The sequence below is a fragment of the Hypoxylon fragiforme genome (assembly GCF_022984875.1).
Source record: "Hypoxylon fragiforme strain CBS 206.31 chromosome Unknown GGS25scaffold_9, whole genome shotgun sequence".
NCBI classification, from domain to species: domain Eukaryota; kingdom Fungi; phylum Ascomycota; class Sordariomycetes; order Xylariales; family Hypoxylaceae; genus Hypoxylon; species Hypoxylon fragiforme.
In genome coordinates this window covers 348,730-369,016 of record NW_026054764.1, presented here as the reverse complement: position 1 = coordinate 369,016, position 20,287 = coordinate 348,730, and the positions used below count along the sequence as shown (strand labels likewise).

The 20,287-nt window shown below is 28.9% G+C and overlaps 2 protein-coding genes across 2 annotated transcripts; one reads left to right on the top strand and one right to left on the bottom strand.

Moving 5' to 3' along the window:
- Nucleotides 1–16,029: 16,029 nt before the first annotated feature.
- GGS25DRAFT_438314 (uncharacterized protein) lies at nucleotides 16,030–17,871 on the bottom strand. Its single transcript, XM_049258709.1, has 4 exons — nucleotides 17,617–17,871; nucleotides 17,206–17,312; nucleotides 16,902–17,080; nucleotides 16,030–16,833 (listed from the first exon to the last, which is right to left on the bottom strand). The coding sequence occupies exons 2-4, from the start codon at nucleotides 17,217–17,219 to the stop codon at nucleotides 16,187–16,189; spliced, it is 840 nt and encodes a 279-aa protein (XP_049112768.1). The 5' UTR covers nucleotides 17,220–17,312; nucleotides 17,617–17,871; the 3' UTR covers nucleotides 16,030–16,186.
- An 897-nt stretch (nucleotides 17,872–18,768) lies between these two features.
- Nucleotides 18,769–20,127, top strand: GGS25DRAFT_525141 (uncharacterized protein; the record flags this gene model as incomplete). Its single annotated transcript, XM_049264731.1, has 1 exon — nucleotides 18,769–20,127. The coding sequence occupies one exon, from the start codon at nucleotides 18,769–18,771 to the stop codon at nucleotides 20,125–20,127; it is 1,359 nt and encodes a 452-aa protein (XP_049112767.1).
- Nucleotides 20,128–20,287: the final 160 nt, after the last annotated feature.

The following is a 20,287-nucleotide window of genomic DNA, read 5'->3' as shown; positions in this document are numbered from 1 at the left end:
CTAAATTATTAATAATATAAATTAATAAGGTTAAAAAAGTTATTATTATAATAACTTAAAAAATCTTATTATAATAATATAAGCGACATAAGTAACCATTTTTCCAACGCTTATATTTTATTTATAATAAAATATAATTTTATTTTATTTAATCGTTTTGGATTTTTATCGTTATATAATAATACTGATTTATACTTTTTTTCTTTTTTAAATTTGTTTACATTAACTACTAATACGATAACTACTTTAAAAAAATCAACATTATTTTTAACGCCTTAGCTATAATTTAAAGGTTATAATATTAATGTTAATTTTATTGCTTAAGAAGATATAAACGAGTTATACGAGTTATTAAATTTCGTTTTTAATAAAATAATATTATTAAAGTAATAATTTGCTTTAAAAGTTATTAAGTGGGACGAAATATTATCATTTACTACTTAAGAGTAAAAGAATATTTAAGTATTACTAACCCTCGCTAATTTTAAAACAATTAATAAAAGTGCTAACTACGCTTATATAACGAAGGAAACATTTGAAAAATATAAAAGATATTTCGATATATTTTATTTAAATGATTTTAATGAAATGTTAAAGGTGTTACGAACGGCGTTACGAAACGTACTTATGTAATAAGGGATTTATATAAGTAAAAGTAACGATAATTATGCGAAAAAATTAGTTGATTTAATAAATATATAAAAGCCATCACGTTAACGCTTTTAAAACTTAATATAAGCCTAAATAAAATAACTTAATACGTTAATTTGGAAGGTATTTATGTATTAAACGAAATTAGGTCCGGTTATCTTTAAGGCATAACGGTTAAAGCAATTATTAATATAAGCATTATAAACGTTTTAAAATCCTACTTAATCCACCACCCTTATTACACCTCCTCTTATTTTAAGAAAACGATTGTTTTTAAACTTATTACCCTTTTTATTTTAATTTTTTCGTGACTTTAACAATTCCTTTTTAAGTTTTTATTTATTTCCTTTTCCTTTTAACTAATTATAAAACTTAGCTTTATAACTGTTAAATCTTATTTAACGAACGAGTAATAACTTATTTCCTTTTATTTAAGTATTTATTAAAGTTAAATTCTTTAATTTATTCCAACCACCTCCGTTATTATAAAAACCAACACCACCCTTAACACCCCCCTTATAGCCGTTAAATTTTAGAAATCTTTTATTTAAGTTCTTATATAATAACATTTTATAGCAAGGATTTAATTAAAGTGATTAAGAAAAGCAATTATAAGGTAATTAAATAGCCTTAAGAAATGGTATAAAACCCCTTAAACCGCTATTAAAAGGTTCGTTTATGTTTTCGACATTATTTTTAGAATTTACATTAAAAGGAGTAAATCATTTCGGTAGAAATTTAAGTTTCTTTTTTTAAATAACATTATTACCTTTATTAACACCTAATTAATAATAGCAAGTATAAATGTTTATTAATAACTAAAAAGGCATTACTTATTATAATGTTTCTTTTATACGAGTTTTTAATGAAATGTGTTTATTAATTATTATTAATTATTTTAAAAAAGCTTAAAATAATAAAAACAATTATATAAGCGAATTATACGATATCTTTAAAAATAAGTTTCGATTTTTCTTTAATGTTTACTATATAATAAGAATATAATAAATGTAATTTTATGTTATATTTTTTATAATCTTTATAAAAAAAGCAGCCTTATATTTTTTTTATAATATTTTATACTATTAAACCTTTATAAACATATACTTAATTATAAAACGACATTTTAACATTAAATAAAATAAGATTTAATATTATTATAATTGGATTATAATAACGTTTTTTAATGTTAAAAATAATAAGAAAAATGCAAGGAAAAGTAATTTAAAAGTGTTATAAGTTTTTTTTAATAAGTTTTCTTTATATTAATAAGCGTTTAGCCTCGAATTTAAAGGGGAATAATAACTTATTATATTTATTTATTGCGTTTATCATGTTATATTTTAGCTATAACATGCCTTATTTAAATTATTATTAAAGTTTAAAGATTTAACTAATAAGTTTTAAACGTCGATTAAAACTTATAAAATCTTTAAAACAGTTAAATTAAATAATTATAAGTGTATTAATAATAGCGATGATAAGGAAAAAGACGTTTAATTTTATATAAATCGTAAATATTATAAAACAAATAAAAGTAATAAGTATAATGTTAAAAAGTTCCTTAAATTATAAAAGTGTAAATATTAAATCTATAAAAAGGAAGGTTATTAATCCATTAAGTATTTCAAATACAAACGAAAAAAAGCTAAAAAGGAATGAAAAAGTAAACGTGGTTTATTAATTAAGAATTATATAATATTTTTAACGAATTACGAGGGACTTAATAATCTTAGTTTAAAAGCGGAATAAAAAAATAAAACGGTAATATTAAAAGTAAACTACGATAATAATAACGACTTTTTTTTAATTATTATTTACTTATTTAATTAAACCTTTTAACATTATATAATTACTTACCCCCTTTTAAATGTAACGATAATCGATAATATCTTTTTCTTAAACTAATATATGAAGGATATCTTTTAAAACATTATATTTAATATAAGTGTTATTTAAGTATTTACGGTTAGAAAGGGATAATATTTAATTTTTATTAAGGAGTATTTTAATAAACGAGTTACGATGGATAAATCTCGCGTAGAAAAAACTTAAATTCGTTTTAAAGATAAATAATCGATAAAATCTTTTAAGATAATTATTATCGATATTTTTTTTAACTATATCGATTTTTATGTTATAAATATCGACATTTTATTTTTTCTATCGCTAAAAAACATAAATCAATTAAAAGTGTATTTTAATAATATTATTAATTAGTTAATTTGCAAGGACGGTATTATTATTAACGTTATCCGTAAATAAAAATACCTATAATTCTATTTTAAAGATATTACATTTTTTATAAAAACGAAGCTACGACGTTTATATATCCGTTTTAATTATTTATCGGTTAGCAAATTATATAATTTATTAAATAAAGCTGGTTATAACGTTAAGATTAGTAATATTAAGGAAATTAATAAGTTTTATTATTATTATTAAATTAAAGGTAATATTTTTTAAAGGTTTAAGTTTAACTTAAAGGATTTTAATGTGGATTTTAATTATAAAGTAATTATCGATATTATGTATTTAAATAAATAATTTATTTTTTATGTCGTTAATATAGTTATAAGTTTTTAAGCGGCATGTTTTATAAAGAATTTTTTTATTAAGGAAATTTAAGAGATGTTAAAGTAATATTAAATCGATATATATCTTAAATTATTAAATGTTATTATATATAATGCCGGCATGAACTTTAATAACGTTAAGTTTAAAAATAAGGCTTATATTATAGAAATTACTTATTATTAAATTCTTGTGAAAACGTATTAATTAATTAATAAGGTTAAGGAATATTACGGTTTTATAAAAAAAGCTTATAAAATTATAAATAAAGAATTTTAAGGATTAAGGTTAAAGGTGTCTTAATTTTAAATAACGGTTAAAGTAATAAATAATATAATTAATCTCGACGGTTTTGTTTTTATTTTTTTAGTTTTCGACGTATATCCAAAAATTAATATGAATTTATTATTAATTTTAACGTAAACTTAAAAGGTTTAAACCGTTTAAAAGGTTATAATAGAAATTAAAAAGTTAAAGGTATAATAATTAATTAAAGATGCTTTAAATATAAAAAATAGCTTTAATATTTAAAGAACATTTTCTATGTTACTTTTTATAAGCAATGACGTGCTTATTTATAAGGAAAAAAATGGATAAAAGGGATTATATAAAATTATTACTATTATAAATAAGGACGTTATAATCGCTTTTAACGTTTTAAATAACACGTTAATATTTAAAAACATTTATATTAAATTTTATATTTAATTAAAGGAGTTCTTAATATTATTAAAGAAGTTTAAAGTATAATTATTAAAACTAATTTTTAATCTTAATAATTATGTTATTATCCTTAAAGAAAACCTTATAATTATTAATAACTTTTTTTACGTTATAAGCTTATATTTTTTAATAAAAAAGAAGGATAACCTTACCTTAATATTTAAATTATAAGTAAATGGTAAGATTATCGCCTTAAGCAAATTATATAAAGCCTTAAATATAAAAGAGTTAAATGTTTTATTTATAAAAAGTTTTATTATATGCACTACTTATTTTTGCTATCGGGGCCTTAGGTACACTATCTTTAGGTACTGGTACATGCCCTAAATTTTGAAATCCAGGCCTAATCTAGCGCCCCCAGCTGCCCACCTTAATTTAATCCAAATAACTTTCTAAAACATATAGCCACAAACGTGTAACTAGATTTAATTAAAAGAGAATCCAATTGCCAATTAATTAATATAAATCTCTAATTAAAACAATACATAATCACAAAATTATTCAAATAAACAAATCGCAGCCTAAGAAGCATGTAATTATCCTTAAATCTATACTAGGAGCTCTTAAGGCCAGACTAAAAGCTCTTAAGGCTACGCTAAAACCCTTAAAGCCGTTTAAAACCCCTAAAACCCCCTGGGGTTACGCTAAACAATATCACATAACCCTCCACAATACATTTACCGCAATAACTTTTTAACCATATATTACCTCAGTTCGAGACTTATATCAATCAATTAACAATTAAATTACCATTCAATTAAACCCAAAAACATCTTAGTGCAACATATAATTAAAAAATTATTTAAAATTAAAACTAATTAATAAGGTTTAGGCTTAAGGGCTTTAAGGGCATTAAAGGCCTATAATATGGCTCTAAAAATAATCACATACTTCTCATTCCACCACTTATTTACTTAAATAACTTTGCGACCACATATCGCCTCAGTTTAAGGCCTATATTAATTAATTAAAAATTAAATTCTCCTTCTATTAAATCCAGTTACATCATAATACGATATATGGTTAAAAAATTATTTAGATAAATGGGATAGATAGCTTAAATAAACCCTAGCTTTTAAGATTTAATAGACTTATAAGATATATAATACTTAATGATAATACACTTAAAGCCTCGATAGTAAAAATAGGTAATGCACATAGCAAAACTCTTTATAAAAAATATCTTTTAACTTAAAATATATAACCTAATAACCTATTAAAGCGTAACTATTTTTAAGTTATAAATGATTTAAAAGGTTAAAAATAAAAATATTTTTACCCTTTATAAGAAATTACGATTAATAGTTTAAAGCTACGATAACTTTAATAAAAAATTCATTATAACGTATACCCTTATAATTTAAAAGGTTAATTAACAAATAATATTTGCCTTAACATTTATATTACATTATTAAGGAATAAAGGTTATAATAAAAAATATTATAATAACTTATATTTAATTAATTATGCTAATAAAACAAATAATTTTAATATGTTTACCGGTTAAACTTAAAGAAAAATATCTTAAAAAAACGTTATTATAAGTTATAAAACCATTATATAATCTCGTTAAATTAAAAACTTATTAATTTAAAACTTATTCGCGACATTATTAATAATAATTACATATAAAACTATTAACGTTTAATTTATATTTATTAATAATATAATTAAATCTTTTTAAGCTTATCGGTTTTTAAACGAACGATATTTTTAACGTCGGTATAAATAAGTTTTTTATTATTAAAAATAAAGCATTTATGGAGGTAGGTATTAAAGCACGACTTTAAAAAATTTTAGATAAGGGAACGAAGGATTTTAACGGTTTAAAAATCACGGTTTATAAAAAAGGCTACGGTGTTTTTATTATATAAAAAGAATAAGTTAAAAAGCTTAACTTTTTAAACCTTAAAGCCTTAAATATAATTAAAAGGTTTATCGAATAAAGGGTTTAAGGAGCGTATATCTTATCGATTTGTTAACTTAAAATTACTTTTAATTATTTAATAACGGCTTAATATTTATAACTAAGGCTTAAAGAAGTAAAGGCGTTAAATATTAAAATTAAATAGTAATTAAATAATAAAAATTAAGGGTTTAATTATGTTAACCTTAAACCCTAAGATTTATACTTATATATTTTCGTTAATAAATTATTTGCGAATAATTAAGATTTTAACTTATAAATTAATTATATTATTATTTTAAGAATTAAATAAATTATCGACTAAGATAATAAGGTGCGAATTACCGGAAATATTATTTATTAATTATTTATTAAGTGTAAACGGATTATACGTAATGTATTAATTAATGAAATTTATGGGATAATTTAAAGTTTTAACATTAGTTATGTTATTTATTACATTTTTAATATTATTTTAAAACGGTTATTACTTCTTAAAATTCTTTTTATGTTTTATATTAACTTTTTTTTACTATATTAATGTTTAATTTAAATGGGAAGCATAAATAAAAAGCGATTAATAATCGATTTAATGGCTTTTCGATAATCTTATAAAAACTAAAAGATAAATAATATTTATTAAATCTAAGGTAATTATAATTTAGTTAATGTTATAATTAAGGCATTTCCGAACGAGGTTATAAGGATATTAATAGAGGTTAATTAAATTAATTTACGATTAAAAGGATAAGTTAAGCGTGAGGTAAACGTAACGTTTATAATTAATTAATTACGAAAAGAAAATAAAATAAGTGGTGGTTATATAATAAAGGTATATATTAACGCGGTATATATATAACTAAAGGAGGTATCCATGTAATTTAAATTATATAAAAAGTTAAATCTTCTTTTTACTTTTAAATTTAAACCTCTTTTTTTAAATATTAATATTATATCAATTTTATCCTTATTATTTTTATTTTATTTATTATTTAATTTATTATACGTATATATTTATTAACATTTAAAAACGTAATAATAATATTAAATTATAAATATTTAAGGTTAAAAGTTATTATTAAGGTAAAAAAGATTTTAATTATAATTAAACTTATAATTATAACGTAAATATTTTAAATTATTTAAAAATTATTAATTTTAAAATTATTATATATAATTAATTTTATTTAATTACATATAAATTCACCCTTCTCGTTAAACTTTTAATTTAAAACTTATTTAATTAATAATGGTTTTTTTTTAAAGGAAGATTAATTAATTTAAAAACCTTTCGTTTTATAAAATTATTAAATTATTTATTAAAGACTGGTTTTTATTATTTTTATATTTTTAAATTATTTTTAATTTATTTAAATAATTTAATTAATAATGGAGTTATAATTTATTTAACTTTAATATTTATTAAGGTATAAACCAATAAATTCTTTTTAATTTAACTTTTATAACAATAATAAACTTTAAACTTTATTAACGTAAGAAAAAACTTTTTTTTTCTTTTTATAAAACTTAATTCGTTATAAAATATTAAAGCTTTCTTTTTTTTAAAAAATCGTTTTAATTATAAAGATTTTAAAAATTAAAATAATAATTAAAGTAACCATTAAACTTATATTAGCTAAAAAAGCTAAAAAAATTAAAAAAACTAAACAAAAAATTAAAAAAAAAACTAAATTTATTTAATAATATATATATTCTTTATTTATTATTATAATTAATTTTCTTTATTTTCTTTTTTTTTATCTTTTTTTTTGTTAATTAAATCTTTATAATCGTTAAAATTAATATCTTTTTCCTTATTTTTTTAATTTTTTTTAACTTATTTAACTTTATTATTTTTTTTATTAAACTTTTCTTTTAAATTTTAGCTTTCTTAAAAAATCTTTTCTTAATTTTCGTAATTTTTATTAAGATTAAAGTTAATTTAAACCATTATTATGTTTAAGATTAAATCTTTATTTATATTATTATTTTTAATTATACTTTATACTATGCTTTAAAAGTTGTTATTTTTATTTTAACTTTTAAATCTTATTTTAAATTATACTTTTAAAATTTTTTTAAAAATTATAATAAATATAACTTTTTTAAATATTTAAACTAATATATAAATTAAAACTGGAATAACTCTTAAAATAATCTTCGATGTGATATTAAGTATTAAAGTAATTTTTAAGGTTATTTTTAGTGAGATAATAAATATAATTATTAATAATATCGATATTAATAATTAACTTAATTTAAGATTTAATTTATAACTTAATTTAAGGCTCGGTTTATAACTTAATTTAAAACTTAGTTTATAAATAAATTTAAAGCTATTATAATTTAATTATTATTATATTAAAAATATTATCAATTTTTCTTATTATTACACTTATAAATTAAATTTTATGTTTTTTAAATAATCTTAAATTTTAAATTCTTTAAAATTAATTTTAACTTTAAATTCACTTAACTTTATTAAATTTAAATTAATTAAAACAATTTTATATTTTAAATCTTTTAACTTATTTTTATCATAACGTCTTTTTTCGTTAAATTTAACATTTTTTATAAAAATAACTTAATTAAATTATAACATTTAAATTTTATATATTTTTAATCGTTTATCCTTATATTTTATTATATAACCTTTAATTATTTAAGATACTTACTTTTTTCCACATAAGACTTATTTCTTTTATACTTAAATAATCGCTTTAAAAATTCATAAATTTAATAAATATTCCTTTTTTACTTTTTTTAAAAATTTAAAATAATTATAAAAACAATTATAAGGGGATTTATAATTTTTATTAACTTTTATAAAAAGTAAATTTATAATTATAATAATTATTTTTTTAACTTATAATTAAAAAAACATTAATAACTTAAATTTAATTATAATAACTTTTATTAAAATAATTATTAAATCGTTAATTTTTTTAACTTATTTTATTAAAACATAGCCATGGACATGGATAGCCATTATAGCTATTATTATATGGGCATTTTTATAGTTGCTGCTGCTATAATTAATTAAACCTTATTTATATATATATAACTAGCTTAAGACGTTAAAAGCTTAGCTCTTTTCTTCTTTTTTATATATTTTCATTAATTAATTAACCTTTTAAATCCTATTATTTAATAACATTTTTTGTTACGGTTAAAAAACCTTTAACCCTTATATTATCCCGGTTTATTTAAAAGGTAAATAATATACTTACTTAAAAAATCCTTAAACCTTTTAATTATTAAAGGGTTAATTAATAACCTTATCCTTATTTATTACCCATATCGTTATTTATTTATGGATCTCATCCTTATTCATTAATTAACCATGGATCCTATCCTTATCCATTAACCACATCTTTAATTATGAACCAACCATGATCTCATCCTTATCCATTAACCATATTTTTAATTATGGACCAACCATGACCCCATCCTCATTCATTAACCATATCCCTATTTGCCCATCCTTATTCATTAACCATATTATTATTCATTAATCCCATCCTTATCCATTAACCACATTCTTATTAATTAACCATATCTCTTATCCATTATTATATAAATACCTATGCCCTTAGGATAACTTTTATATTATTTATTTATTACCGTTTAACTACCTTTTTTCAATTTAACTAACCCTTATAAATATATTAATTTGTTTTAACATATCCGGCGCCGGTTTAACACCCACCGAGCGTAACATATCTCCCTGGCCAGGAGATACGTGGCTGGGACCTTTAATTCTCGGTCCCTCCAACCGACGAGATCCTTTAATTCTCGGTCACCTCAGCCGATAAGACCCTTTAACACAACCATTTAACATAATTATCTTAGAAATACTATTCCCTTTATATCTTTATCCCTATATATTAACAAAGCCGCAAAAGCCTCAACGCATAAGCCATCGGTAAAACCTTAAATAACCTAACGCCATTATAACCACCTAAGGCTTAAGCATATATATCCCGTTAAAAAAACTATTTAAAGTTACTTCCATTTATTAAAACAACATAAATCAGCTTAAAAATTAATATTAAAAATTAATACACATATATATATATTAAATGTAAATAACGTAAACGTTATTCTTTTCATTAAAAAAGGGGTAATATTAGGATATAGTTATAAACGTAAATAGCCACTCTTATAATTATCCATGGCTACTGCTATATAAGCATCCCCATAATTACTATTGCCACAACTAATTAAACCTTATTTATATATATATAGTTAGCTTAAAACGCTAAAAGCTTAGCTCTTTTCTTCTTTTTTATATATTCTTCATTAATTAATTATTTAACCTTTTAAGTCTTATTATATTTGTTTTACTTTAATATATAATTAATTATCATTTTAAATTATATACCAGCTTTTTTAAATTTATTTTTTATAACTTTTTTCTTTCTTAGAAATTCTTTTCCTTTATTAAAATAAAAAATCTAGATTTTAAGTTTAATTTAAAGTTTAACTTTTTTTTAAAAATTAAATATTAATCGATAAATTACTTTTTTATTTCTTAAAAACTTCACTTATTAATAATTATTATATTTATTTATAAATATATATAAATACTTAAAACTTATATAACTTTTTTAATTATAAAATAAAACATTTATATAAATAACTTAAAAAAATTATAATATTAAAATTAAAAATACTTTTTAAATAAGTTTCTTGTTAGGACATGGCCATGGACGTGGATGTGGCCATGGACGTGGATAGCCACTCCCGTGGCTATCCATGGCTACTGCCATATGGGCATCCCCATGGTTGCTGCTGCCACAGCTGGCTGAACCTTATCTATGTATATATAGCCAGCCTAAAACGTTAAGAACTCAGCTCTCTTCTTCTCTTCTATATATTCTCATTAACTGATTAACCTTCTAAATCCCATCATCTGATAACATCTCTTACTACGATTAGAAAACCTCCAACCCCCATACCATCCCAATTCATCCGAAAGGTAAGCAATATGCTCACCCAGAAAATCCTCAGACCTTTTAGTTATTAAAGGATCAATCAACAACCCCATCCTTATCCATTGCCCATATCGTTATTCATCCATAGACCCCATCCTTACTCATTAATCAACCATAGATCCCATCCTTATTCCTTGACCATATCCCTATTTGTCCTATCCTTATTCATTGACCATATTGTTATTCATTTTGCCCATCTTTATCCATTGACCATATCTTTAATCATGGACCAACCATGACCATCCTCATCCATTGACCACATTCTTATTCATTGACCGTATCCTTATTCATTGACCAACCCCACACTCTTCAATCCGACCGACCCCCATAGACATATATCAATCTGTCTCAGCATATCCGGCACCGGTCCGACACCCACCGAGCGCAGCGTTTCTCCCTGGCCAGGAGACACGTGGCTGGGACCTTCAATTCTCGGTCACCTCAGCCGACGAGACCCTCCAACACAACCATTCAACATGGTTGTCTTGGAAACACCATTCCCCTTATATCTTTATCCCTATATATCAGCAGAGCCGCAATAGAGCCTCAACGCACAGGCCATCGGCAGAGCCTCAGGGCAACCCAACACCACCCCAACAATTAAGACCACTTACATGTATCCCGCTAGGAGGACTGTCTGGAGTTACTTCAATTATTGAAACAGCACGGGTCTGCTTAGAGATTTGTATCAGGGATCAACACACATGTGTGTATATAGGTTATTGGACTTGGATAACGTGGACGTTATCCTTTCCATTAAAAGGGGGGTGATGTTAGGATATGGCCATGGACGTGGATGTGGCCATGGACGTGGATAGCCACTCCCGTGGCTATCCATGGCTACTACCATGTAGGCATCCCCATGGTTGCTGCTGCCATAGCTGGCTGAACCTTATTTGTGTATATATAGCCAGCCTAAGACGCTAGGAGCTCAACTCTTTTCTTCTCTTCTATATATTCTCATTGACTGATTGACCTTCTAAGTCCCATCATTTCTTTACCTTTACTTATACACATATATCGTAAAATTCTAGCTTAAATAAAATTTTTAACTTTAATTTATATTTTTTATAAGTTAATTTAATTTTTAAAAAACTTACGTATATTAAACGTTTATATATTAAATTAATATTAACCGCCATAAAAATAATTTAAAATTTATATTAATTATTAAAAATTTTAAATAATTAAAATACTTTTAATTTTTATAATTATTTAATCTTTGCCATTTTTTAAGTTATTAAATCCTTTAAACGTAAAATATTTATTATTTTATTAAATATAATATCGTTATCTTTTAATTATTTTATATTTATTAAATTTATAAGTATTTTTAAATAATAACTTATATTTAAAAGTTATAAATTAATTATACCCTCATTATTTTAATAAACTTTTATTATTATTATCTATCCAAAGGATATTTTTATGCTAGAACTTTTTCAAAAAATTACTATAGGAAATTACTATAGGAAATTACTATAGGAAATTATTGAATTAATTACATCATTAAATACCCCTATAATTCCCAAAAACCCGTGCAGGAAAATTAGGATTGGTCAAATCGTTCTTAGCGCCAACTGCCCAACAGCCGTACGTTCTTTTTAAAAGCTTTTCATTAGCTACATTCCTATAAAGCAAACGCTTTTTATTGGCTGCATCCCTTTATGCCAGCTATCTTAAACTTTGTTAACATAGCTGCGTTTCTTTTAACGCTTTTTGTTAAGATATAGCCATAGACATGGATAAGTGGCCATAAACATGGATAAGTAGATAGCCACTCCCATGGCTATCTATAGCTGTTGCCGTATGGGCATATCTCCATTACTGCTACCACAACTTGCTAAACCTTATCGATGTATATATAGCTAGCCAGCCTAAGACGCTAGGAGCTTAGCTCTCTTCTTCTCTTCTATATATTGATTGACTGATTAACCTTTTGAGTCCCATCACTTTATCAACCATAGCCGTACGTTTCTTTCAACGCTTTTGATTGGATGTAATTAGCTGCAATTCAGCTGTAACTTCCTTTGACACTTCGTAAACCATGCTGGCGCTATCGACCATGTCTTTGATTAGATATATCCCAGCAACCACTTTGGCCTGGCAATTGTTGTGAAGACCTCCAACCCCCATACCATCCCGGTTCATCCGAGGGGTAAGCAATATGCTCACCCAGAAAATCCTCAGACCTTTTGGTTGTTGAAGGGTTAATCAACAACCGTCCTATTCTTATCCATTGCCCATATCCTTATTGATTGCCCAACCATGGACCCCATCCTTATTCATTGATCAACCATGGATCCCATCCTTATTCATTGACCATATCCCTATTTGCCCATCCTTATTCATTGACCATATCCCTATATATCAGCAGAGCCGCAAGAGCCGCAAGAGCCTCAACGCACAGGCCATCGGCAGAGCCTCAGGGCAACCCAACACCACCTCGACCATTTAAGGCTTAAGCACATGTATCCCGTTAGGAGGACTATCTGGAGTTACTTCAATTATTGAAGCAGCACAGGTCTGCTTAGAGATTCGTATCAGGGATCAACACACATATGTGTATATAGGTTATTGGACTTGGATAGCCATGGCTATCCATGGCTACTGCCATATAGGCATCTCCATAGCTACTGCTGCCACAGCTTGCTAAACCTTATCCTCCAGATAGTTACGCCTTCCTTCCGTCATCCATTCCTAACTTTTAACCCCTTTTTAACTTTCTAAAATAGTCGTTTAATTAGACGAGCAAAATTTCTACGGCCAACGCAACGGTTCCTGAAAAAAAAAATATCCAAAAGTGATTCGAAGGCCCGTCCCGGAGCTTGCGGAGGGCCACGGGCCGATGAATCACTTTTGGATATTTTTTTTTAAAGGAAGGCCGGAGAAATTTTATTATAACTTAAAGCTTTAATTTTATTATTATTTAAAATTATTATACTTAATGGTATTAAAAAGGGTTAATAAATTTTAAACCACTTAAAATTATTAAATATATAATTTATATAACTTAAATTATTAACGCATATATTTTAAAAAAGATTTTTAATTTAATTAAAATTTATAATTATAGCTAAAAAAATATTCACTAATAAGAAATTATTATTTGCTTATCCATATAATAAGACTTTAATATTAACATTTAATAAGCCTTTAAATATTTCACTTTTTCTTAATTTAATTATTACTTTACCCTTTAAAACTAATTTTAACTTTAAATAAAAAACGTAACATTTTTTAATTCTTTTTATATAATATTTCTTACATTAAATACACCATTATTAAGTTAAATAATATTTCTTTTTACATATTATATAATCAATAAATTATTTCTTTTTTAATTTTAATAACTCACTTTTTTTAATATTTAAATTTAACGATTTAAATAAAAATATAATTACTATTAAATCCTTATTATTCGCTTTTTATATAAATTTTTTTAGGAATAATTATTAAATTAAAACTCCCTTTTAATAATCTTATTTTAAAAATCGATATTAATTTAAATATCGTTCCTTAATAACTTTTATTATATTAAATATCTTTATAATTTTAAATAAATTAAAATTTAATTACTTAAATTTATTAAACACTTTCTTAAATTTGATTATATAATCACGTAAAATCATTTCATTTTTAAAAATAAGATTTTTCAATTAATAATATAATTAAGATATTAATTATTTAAAAACTTTAAATATTATTTTCAATATTAAATCGTAAATTACTTTAAAATCGTTTTTTTTATCTTTTTAATTAGTTGCTTTTAATTAAGCAATTATGTTTAAATTACGTAATGAATTTATTAATAAAACTATATAATAAACTTTTTCCTTACGATATTTTCGTTTCATTTTATTAAATACTTCTTATAAAAACGCTTATTATATATTATTAATAAATTTATTAAGTTTATAATATTAGTAATATTAACGTATTAATTTTTTCCATTTTTTAAGTTTATACTCGTTAAAAAGCAATAAAATTAATAAAAAATATAATAAGCTTTCCGCTATTTTAATAAATTTCTTAATTAATTTTAATACTTATTTAATATTATATTTTATCGTTAATTTTTCGTTATTATTTATAATTAAAAGGTTTATTATTTTAAGATTTTACCCGTCGTATTATTATTTTAAATATTTTAATAACCTCGTTTAAACCTTATTTAATAAGCTTTTTTTAAAATAAATAAACATAATATTTAATTTTAATATCTTTTTAAACTCTTTCCTTAATAATTTTATCTTTTAATTTAGTTTTATATTAAATAAATTTCTTATTTATATTTTATTAATTTAACCTCGACTTCATAAAAACCAAAAGAAGTAATATTTTATAATATTTCCTTTAATTATTTAAGAGCAACACTAAATCCGCAGTAGGAGTACATGCATTTCGTCCGCAGTACTACCTGGTCTCCCATACAAATTTAGGTGCGCGCACAAGTACCTCTGCCACAGTCAATTCAACGCCACTTGAAACCCACTCCCATCCATCCAAACAATTTTCTACAAACCCCCAAAAACATTCATCTTTGTCGCCTCGACGAGACGGATTGATTGATATATGTTTCAGATCTCAGAAAATTCAATTGATCGAGATATTGATTGATCTTTGATTGATCTCATCGGGCCCTACTGTATGGTGTCCTGAATCAAGGTGGTAACGTAGGTGGCCCATGCGCGGTACCGGTCGCAACGTCGAACTTGAATAACTTGGGCAGTTCGGGCCGTACAAACGTGCAACCGGGATCAATCTGCTCCCTGAATTGAGACCTTCAAATTGACGTCTTCAATTGAAGATTTGAAGATGGTTTGGATGGGTCGCAATTGACTGAGAGCTTGGTGTGTACTGGAGCCACCGGAGCTGCGCTACTAGCGCCATACTGCGGACAAAAAGCTAAGTACTCCTACTGCGGATTTAGTGTTGCTCTTATTTAATATCTTTTAACATTAAATTAACGCTTTTTAAACGGCACAGAACTTATAACCTATTGTAGTATAATTGCAACCAAGAAAAAGAAAGAGGAAAGGAAGAAAACTTGTTTTATTCCCAAATTATAGATAGCAGAATGCCAATATATAGCTATAAGGGCCATATGGCTAAGGATGCCTAAGGCACCTGCAACACTTTTCAAAGGAGAAAAGATACATCGTCACCGGAAGTTATAACATATTCAAGGCCTTTCGTACATAGTTAAATTGTTCGTGAACATGTGGCTAGAGCTCGTCCAACACGTTAACTATTCTATTGTTTGAGAAACAAAGAAAGTATCTATCTATCTACTAGGTAGCCGAAGCTGTTCCAGTCCCGATTCCTTACCTACTCAAATGGAATTCGCATGCGCGTTCATGGCCCTGGCCGGCGATTTGAGACGAAGGGATGGCCGATAATCAGCATGCATGCCACTACTGCCGAGGGTAGTAATGCTTTCTCGGGGCATTGGCTCGGGCGCAGCGTCATAGTCGATGAGGTATGTTCCAGGAAGCTCCCGGTACGCACTGCTTGGCTGAAGCTCACCCCTTATCTGCCGCTCTGACTCCATCTGGATGTCCATGATATACTGCTGCTGCTGCTTCTCATGTGCATTCTGTACCGCCACGACAACTTCTTCGGCCTTCTTTACCCTCTGGTTCAACTGCCTTCTACGCCAGAACAAGATGCCCAGTCCAATAAAAGCGAGTACGATGACAAAGGCTTCAATTGCCAGTCCCACGACTGCTCTCGATGGGATAACCGTCAACAGCTCGGCCGTATAGTCGTTGTCAGATGAGTTAGAAGTTGTTAAGGGGGTTGCTGTCGCAAGAGGTATAGCTCCTACGCCGGAGCGTAGTTGTGCGATGACTGTGCCGATAGGCCCCGTTAACACGAAAGCATTACTGCAGCATTCGGCCGGAGTCAAGATCTTTGAGACGCCCTCGCAACAAAAGCTGGTACTGTTACAAGATTTCAAGTGGGCGTTATCAAGCCCGGCTGTTGTCCCCGTCAGTGCGGGTGGGAGAGCGTAAGGGGGTGACCAGGATAGCATTGGCAAGACTTACAAGTAAGGCAATATTGAGGGCAGGCGGGATCCTGGAACGTGGCATCTGTACATGCTGTAGACCATAGTACGTGACCCTGCTCGCGCGCGCGCGTGTTCAAACATAGGCCGGTTGACAGACACGCGTCTGCATTTCCAGCATTGCAACAAGCACTATGCGACCCTGGTTCTCCCTTGGCGCTGTAAATACACCTTTAGTTAGCGTCTGATAGAGATGGGGGAAGGCAGTATTGGTAAACAGAAACTGAGCTCCTGGGATCTGGATGAAGTTACAAGGCAGCCAAATGTTTAAGGAATTGGCGTACTCAGGATTGCACATTATGTTTACTGGCCCGGCAAACGAACCATCGATGCGATAACAGGTAGCTTCTGCCAGTGCCGTTGTAGTCGTGTAACTTGCAACAAGTAATACCTAGCAGAATAATTTCCATTAGCGATGTCTTCAACATATCGGTAGCTAGAAACGACTAGGCCAAAACAACCAAGTATATCTTCGTGCTCAGGTTACCGTTCGATACAAGACTTGAGACAGTAAGAAGAAAGGGGCAACATCTAGTCTAGAAGGCTTTATAGAGTATACTTTAATAGAGGCATAGGTTTTTATAATCCAGGACAAGCGGTAGTACAAGGAATATGGAACCCAACGGGTTCTCCCATTCCTCCAGGGCGGCATCCAGCGCCACCACCTAGGCAAGTAGATATAGAAAGGATCATACCGATTGCCAAAAGGGGACACCTTGTAAATAGGCTTGTCACATAACACTGTAGCTAGAAGCTCACCAACTCGTGGAAGCCTCACCCAGCCTACCTCTGGTTGGGGTTGAACGCAGTATGCAAGGTGATTTATATGCAATTGTTGCATAGGTATGTACGCCCATCAGTAAATACCTGGTCGATCATCAATTAGCCATGTCCTACATCAGGTTCTAAATCAAGGTAACCTTGATGGGCATATCCATCATGTACTATACCCAGTCGCCCTGGTAGTCTCGAGGGCATCGTTAGCTCTCTTGGTCTATTTTCACGATGGTCCTGATTACGTACCTGGGTAGGAATAGTTTACAGCCCAAGGCAGACGATATCATGTCAACCAGCAACCTTGGAACTTTTGCACATCAACTTTCTTGCAGCATAGACCCTCAATGCCACTACCGAATTGAGACAAGACCGTAAACACGGGCTTATGCATGCCCATTTGAGATGGCGCCCATACTCATGACGGGCGGCCCTAGCTTGAGTATATTGTATGTCTAGATAGGTTAGGTATGTAGGAACAGCATGTGAGTAAGCACTAGCGAGGTAGTTAATGATCGAACCAAAGGTAGGCAAGCAGACGTGCCTCAATATAGTTTTGTGAGTACCCAGTAAGGTAACACTAGATACTATGTATTGAGAGCCAGTGGCCGCCTCTAGAGTTTATAGCTTGAACCACACTACAAAGGTACTTCAAGTCCTTATAATCCTCGGTCGTGTTTGTCTTGTATTGGTAATTCCAGGGCCATAGCAGGCCTTCTATGTTGAAAGATTTACTGCCAGATTCATACAACGCGAGTTGACATCCATGGATAGCTGGTAAAGAAATAGGGGGAACTCGGTATACAGGCCTGTGCGCCATAGAGCAGAGGCTGAAACTCTTGTAAAGAATAGACTTACCAGCCAGTTTTTAGTTCAGTCATCTCTAATAGCCCCCTTCGATCATTCAATGACCGCAATCATAGCGCGTAAGCTCTCTAGATGGTGAACTTTAGGGTGCAAGTCCCCTTATATATTCCGTAGGGTAATATGCTTATATGGAAGAGCTTTCCGTCCTTGAATATTATTATTTTGACGTAGCGAGTTCTCTCACACTTGGAAGTGTTTCGTAAGACATGAGTATGCTCACATTTTGCTACCGGAACGGGTCGAGATTCGGCCGCTACGACAATGTCGCAGCCGAGAATAGATTAAAGCCAAGATTGGACCTCAACAAGATCACTTGTAGCAGCCGGCTCTTGTCCACATTACCGCCGTATTTGCCCTCCTTGAAGTCGATTGGGAAACTTCCTCAAGGTTGCGCTTTCGTGGCCGTGCAGAATAAGTCCTCTTCCCGCGATGCTAGAGTGGCTGACATCGGGCTGGCACTTTTGCCTAGGCTGGAGAATCAGACGTGGCTCAACTCTGATATACCACCGTCTCTCAGTCGATTCGTAATGGACAATAGGATCCCGGCCGATTCACTCCCGATAAATGGTCGGCTACGAGATGAGGAACTCGAAGCAGAGTCGTTCCAATATCCACATCTTTGGACGTTTCTTTGCAAAAGGCACGCGTCCCTCGAGTTGTCTCGTTTCGGATCGGAGCGGGAAATCAACATCGAAGGCGCAGAACTTGCAATCCAACAAATCATGAAGAGATTTCGTGAATTAGTGCCAAATCAGAAATTGGTGCTCGTTACCTTTGGCCCACAAAAAGACTTTGAGCGTATGAACCAGGAGTTTCCATATCTACCTTGCTACTTCGACTACTGGACGGATGTTTCGGCACTGCTCCGACCAGGCGACAAAAGTCCAGCGAACAATGAAAAGAGAATAGCAGAAGCCCTTAGGAAATTGCATTATCCCGTCATTGATGCAGAGCCTCGTTCCAGACATCGGGCGGCCAACGATGCAGTCAGGACCTTGGCTGTGCTAGATGGGTTAATAAACCCAAAGAATGTGAGCAGATATCGATTTGACGGGGAGGCGTCTCGCACGCAGAGCCGATCCCAAACAGCGCAAGAAAACAGAGTCGCTGAAACTGCCATCGACTGCAACATCGCTGGGCCTTCCAACCCACCAAGCTATGAGGCAACACAGCAAGTCACTGGTGACGCCGACAGCGTGAAGAGGGACGGAGAGGGGCTAAACATGCCACCGGTACATGCACCGATACAATTACCAGTGCCATCGCCGGCACCATCATCGGTACAAAAAGGGCGAACTCCACAAGACGTCACCAAGTGGACCGAAGAGATGCACACCCGAGTGCTGGAGGAAATGCGAATGTGCCGGGCCACCGCCGCGACATTAAACAAGGGAGGAGGATTCGCTAAAGATGGAGATTCTCCAATGCCTTTAAACAACAACAATTCGGATGAGGCATTTATCAACAGAGGAGAATCAAGTTCAAGCGGAAGGCTAAGATCATCGAGACGGCGCCGGTGGGTGCCAGATAGGTTTCAGCCTTCGTCGTCGTCGCATGGGAGATGAAGTCTTATAGATTGGTAGGCAATAGGATGATTATTTCGGTGGGTGGAAAGCATAATGGAGAGTCTGTAATAATGGTAATATGTCGAATGAGCGCGGTAGGTAATAATTGAAGTTGAAAGAAAGAACCTTTTTTGTTTGATTGAGTGAAAGGTGTAGTACT

Bases quoted from the DNA above. Each gene is read 5' to 3' on its own strand.
- GGS25DRAFT_438314 (XM_049258709.1), bottom strand. The intron at 16,834-16,901 runs GTAAGTCTTGCC...CGGGGACAACAG, and splicing joins CCCTCAATATTGCCTTACTT to CCGGGCTTGATAACGCCCAC.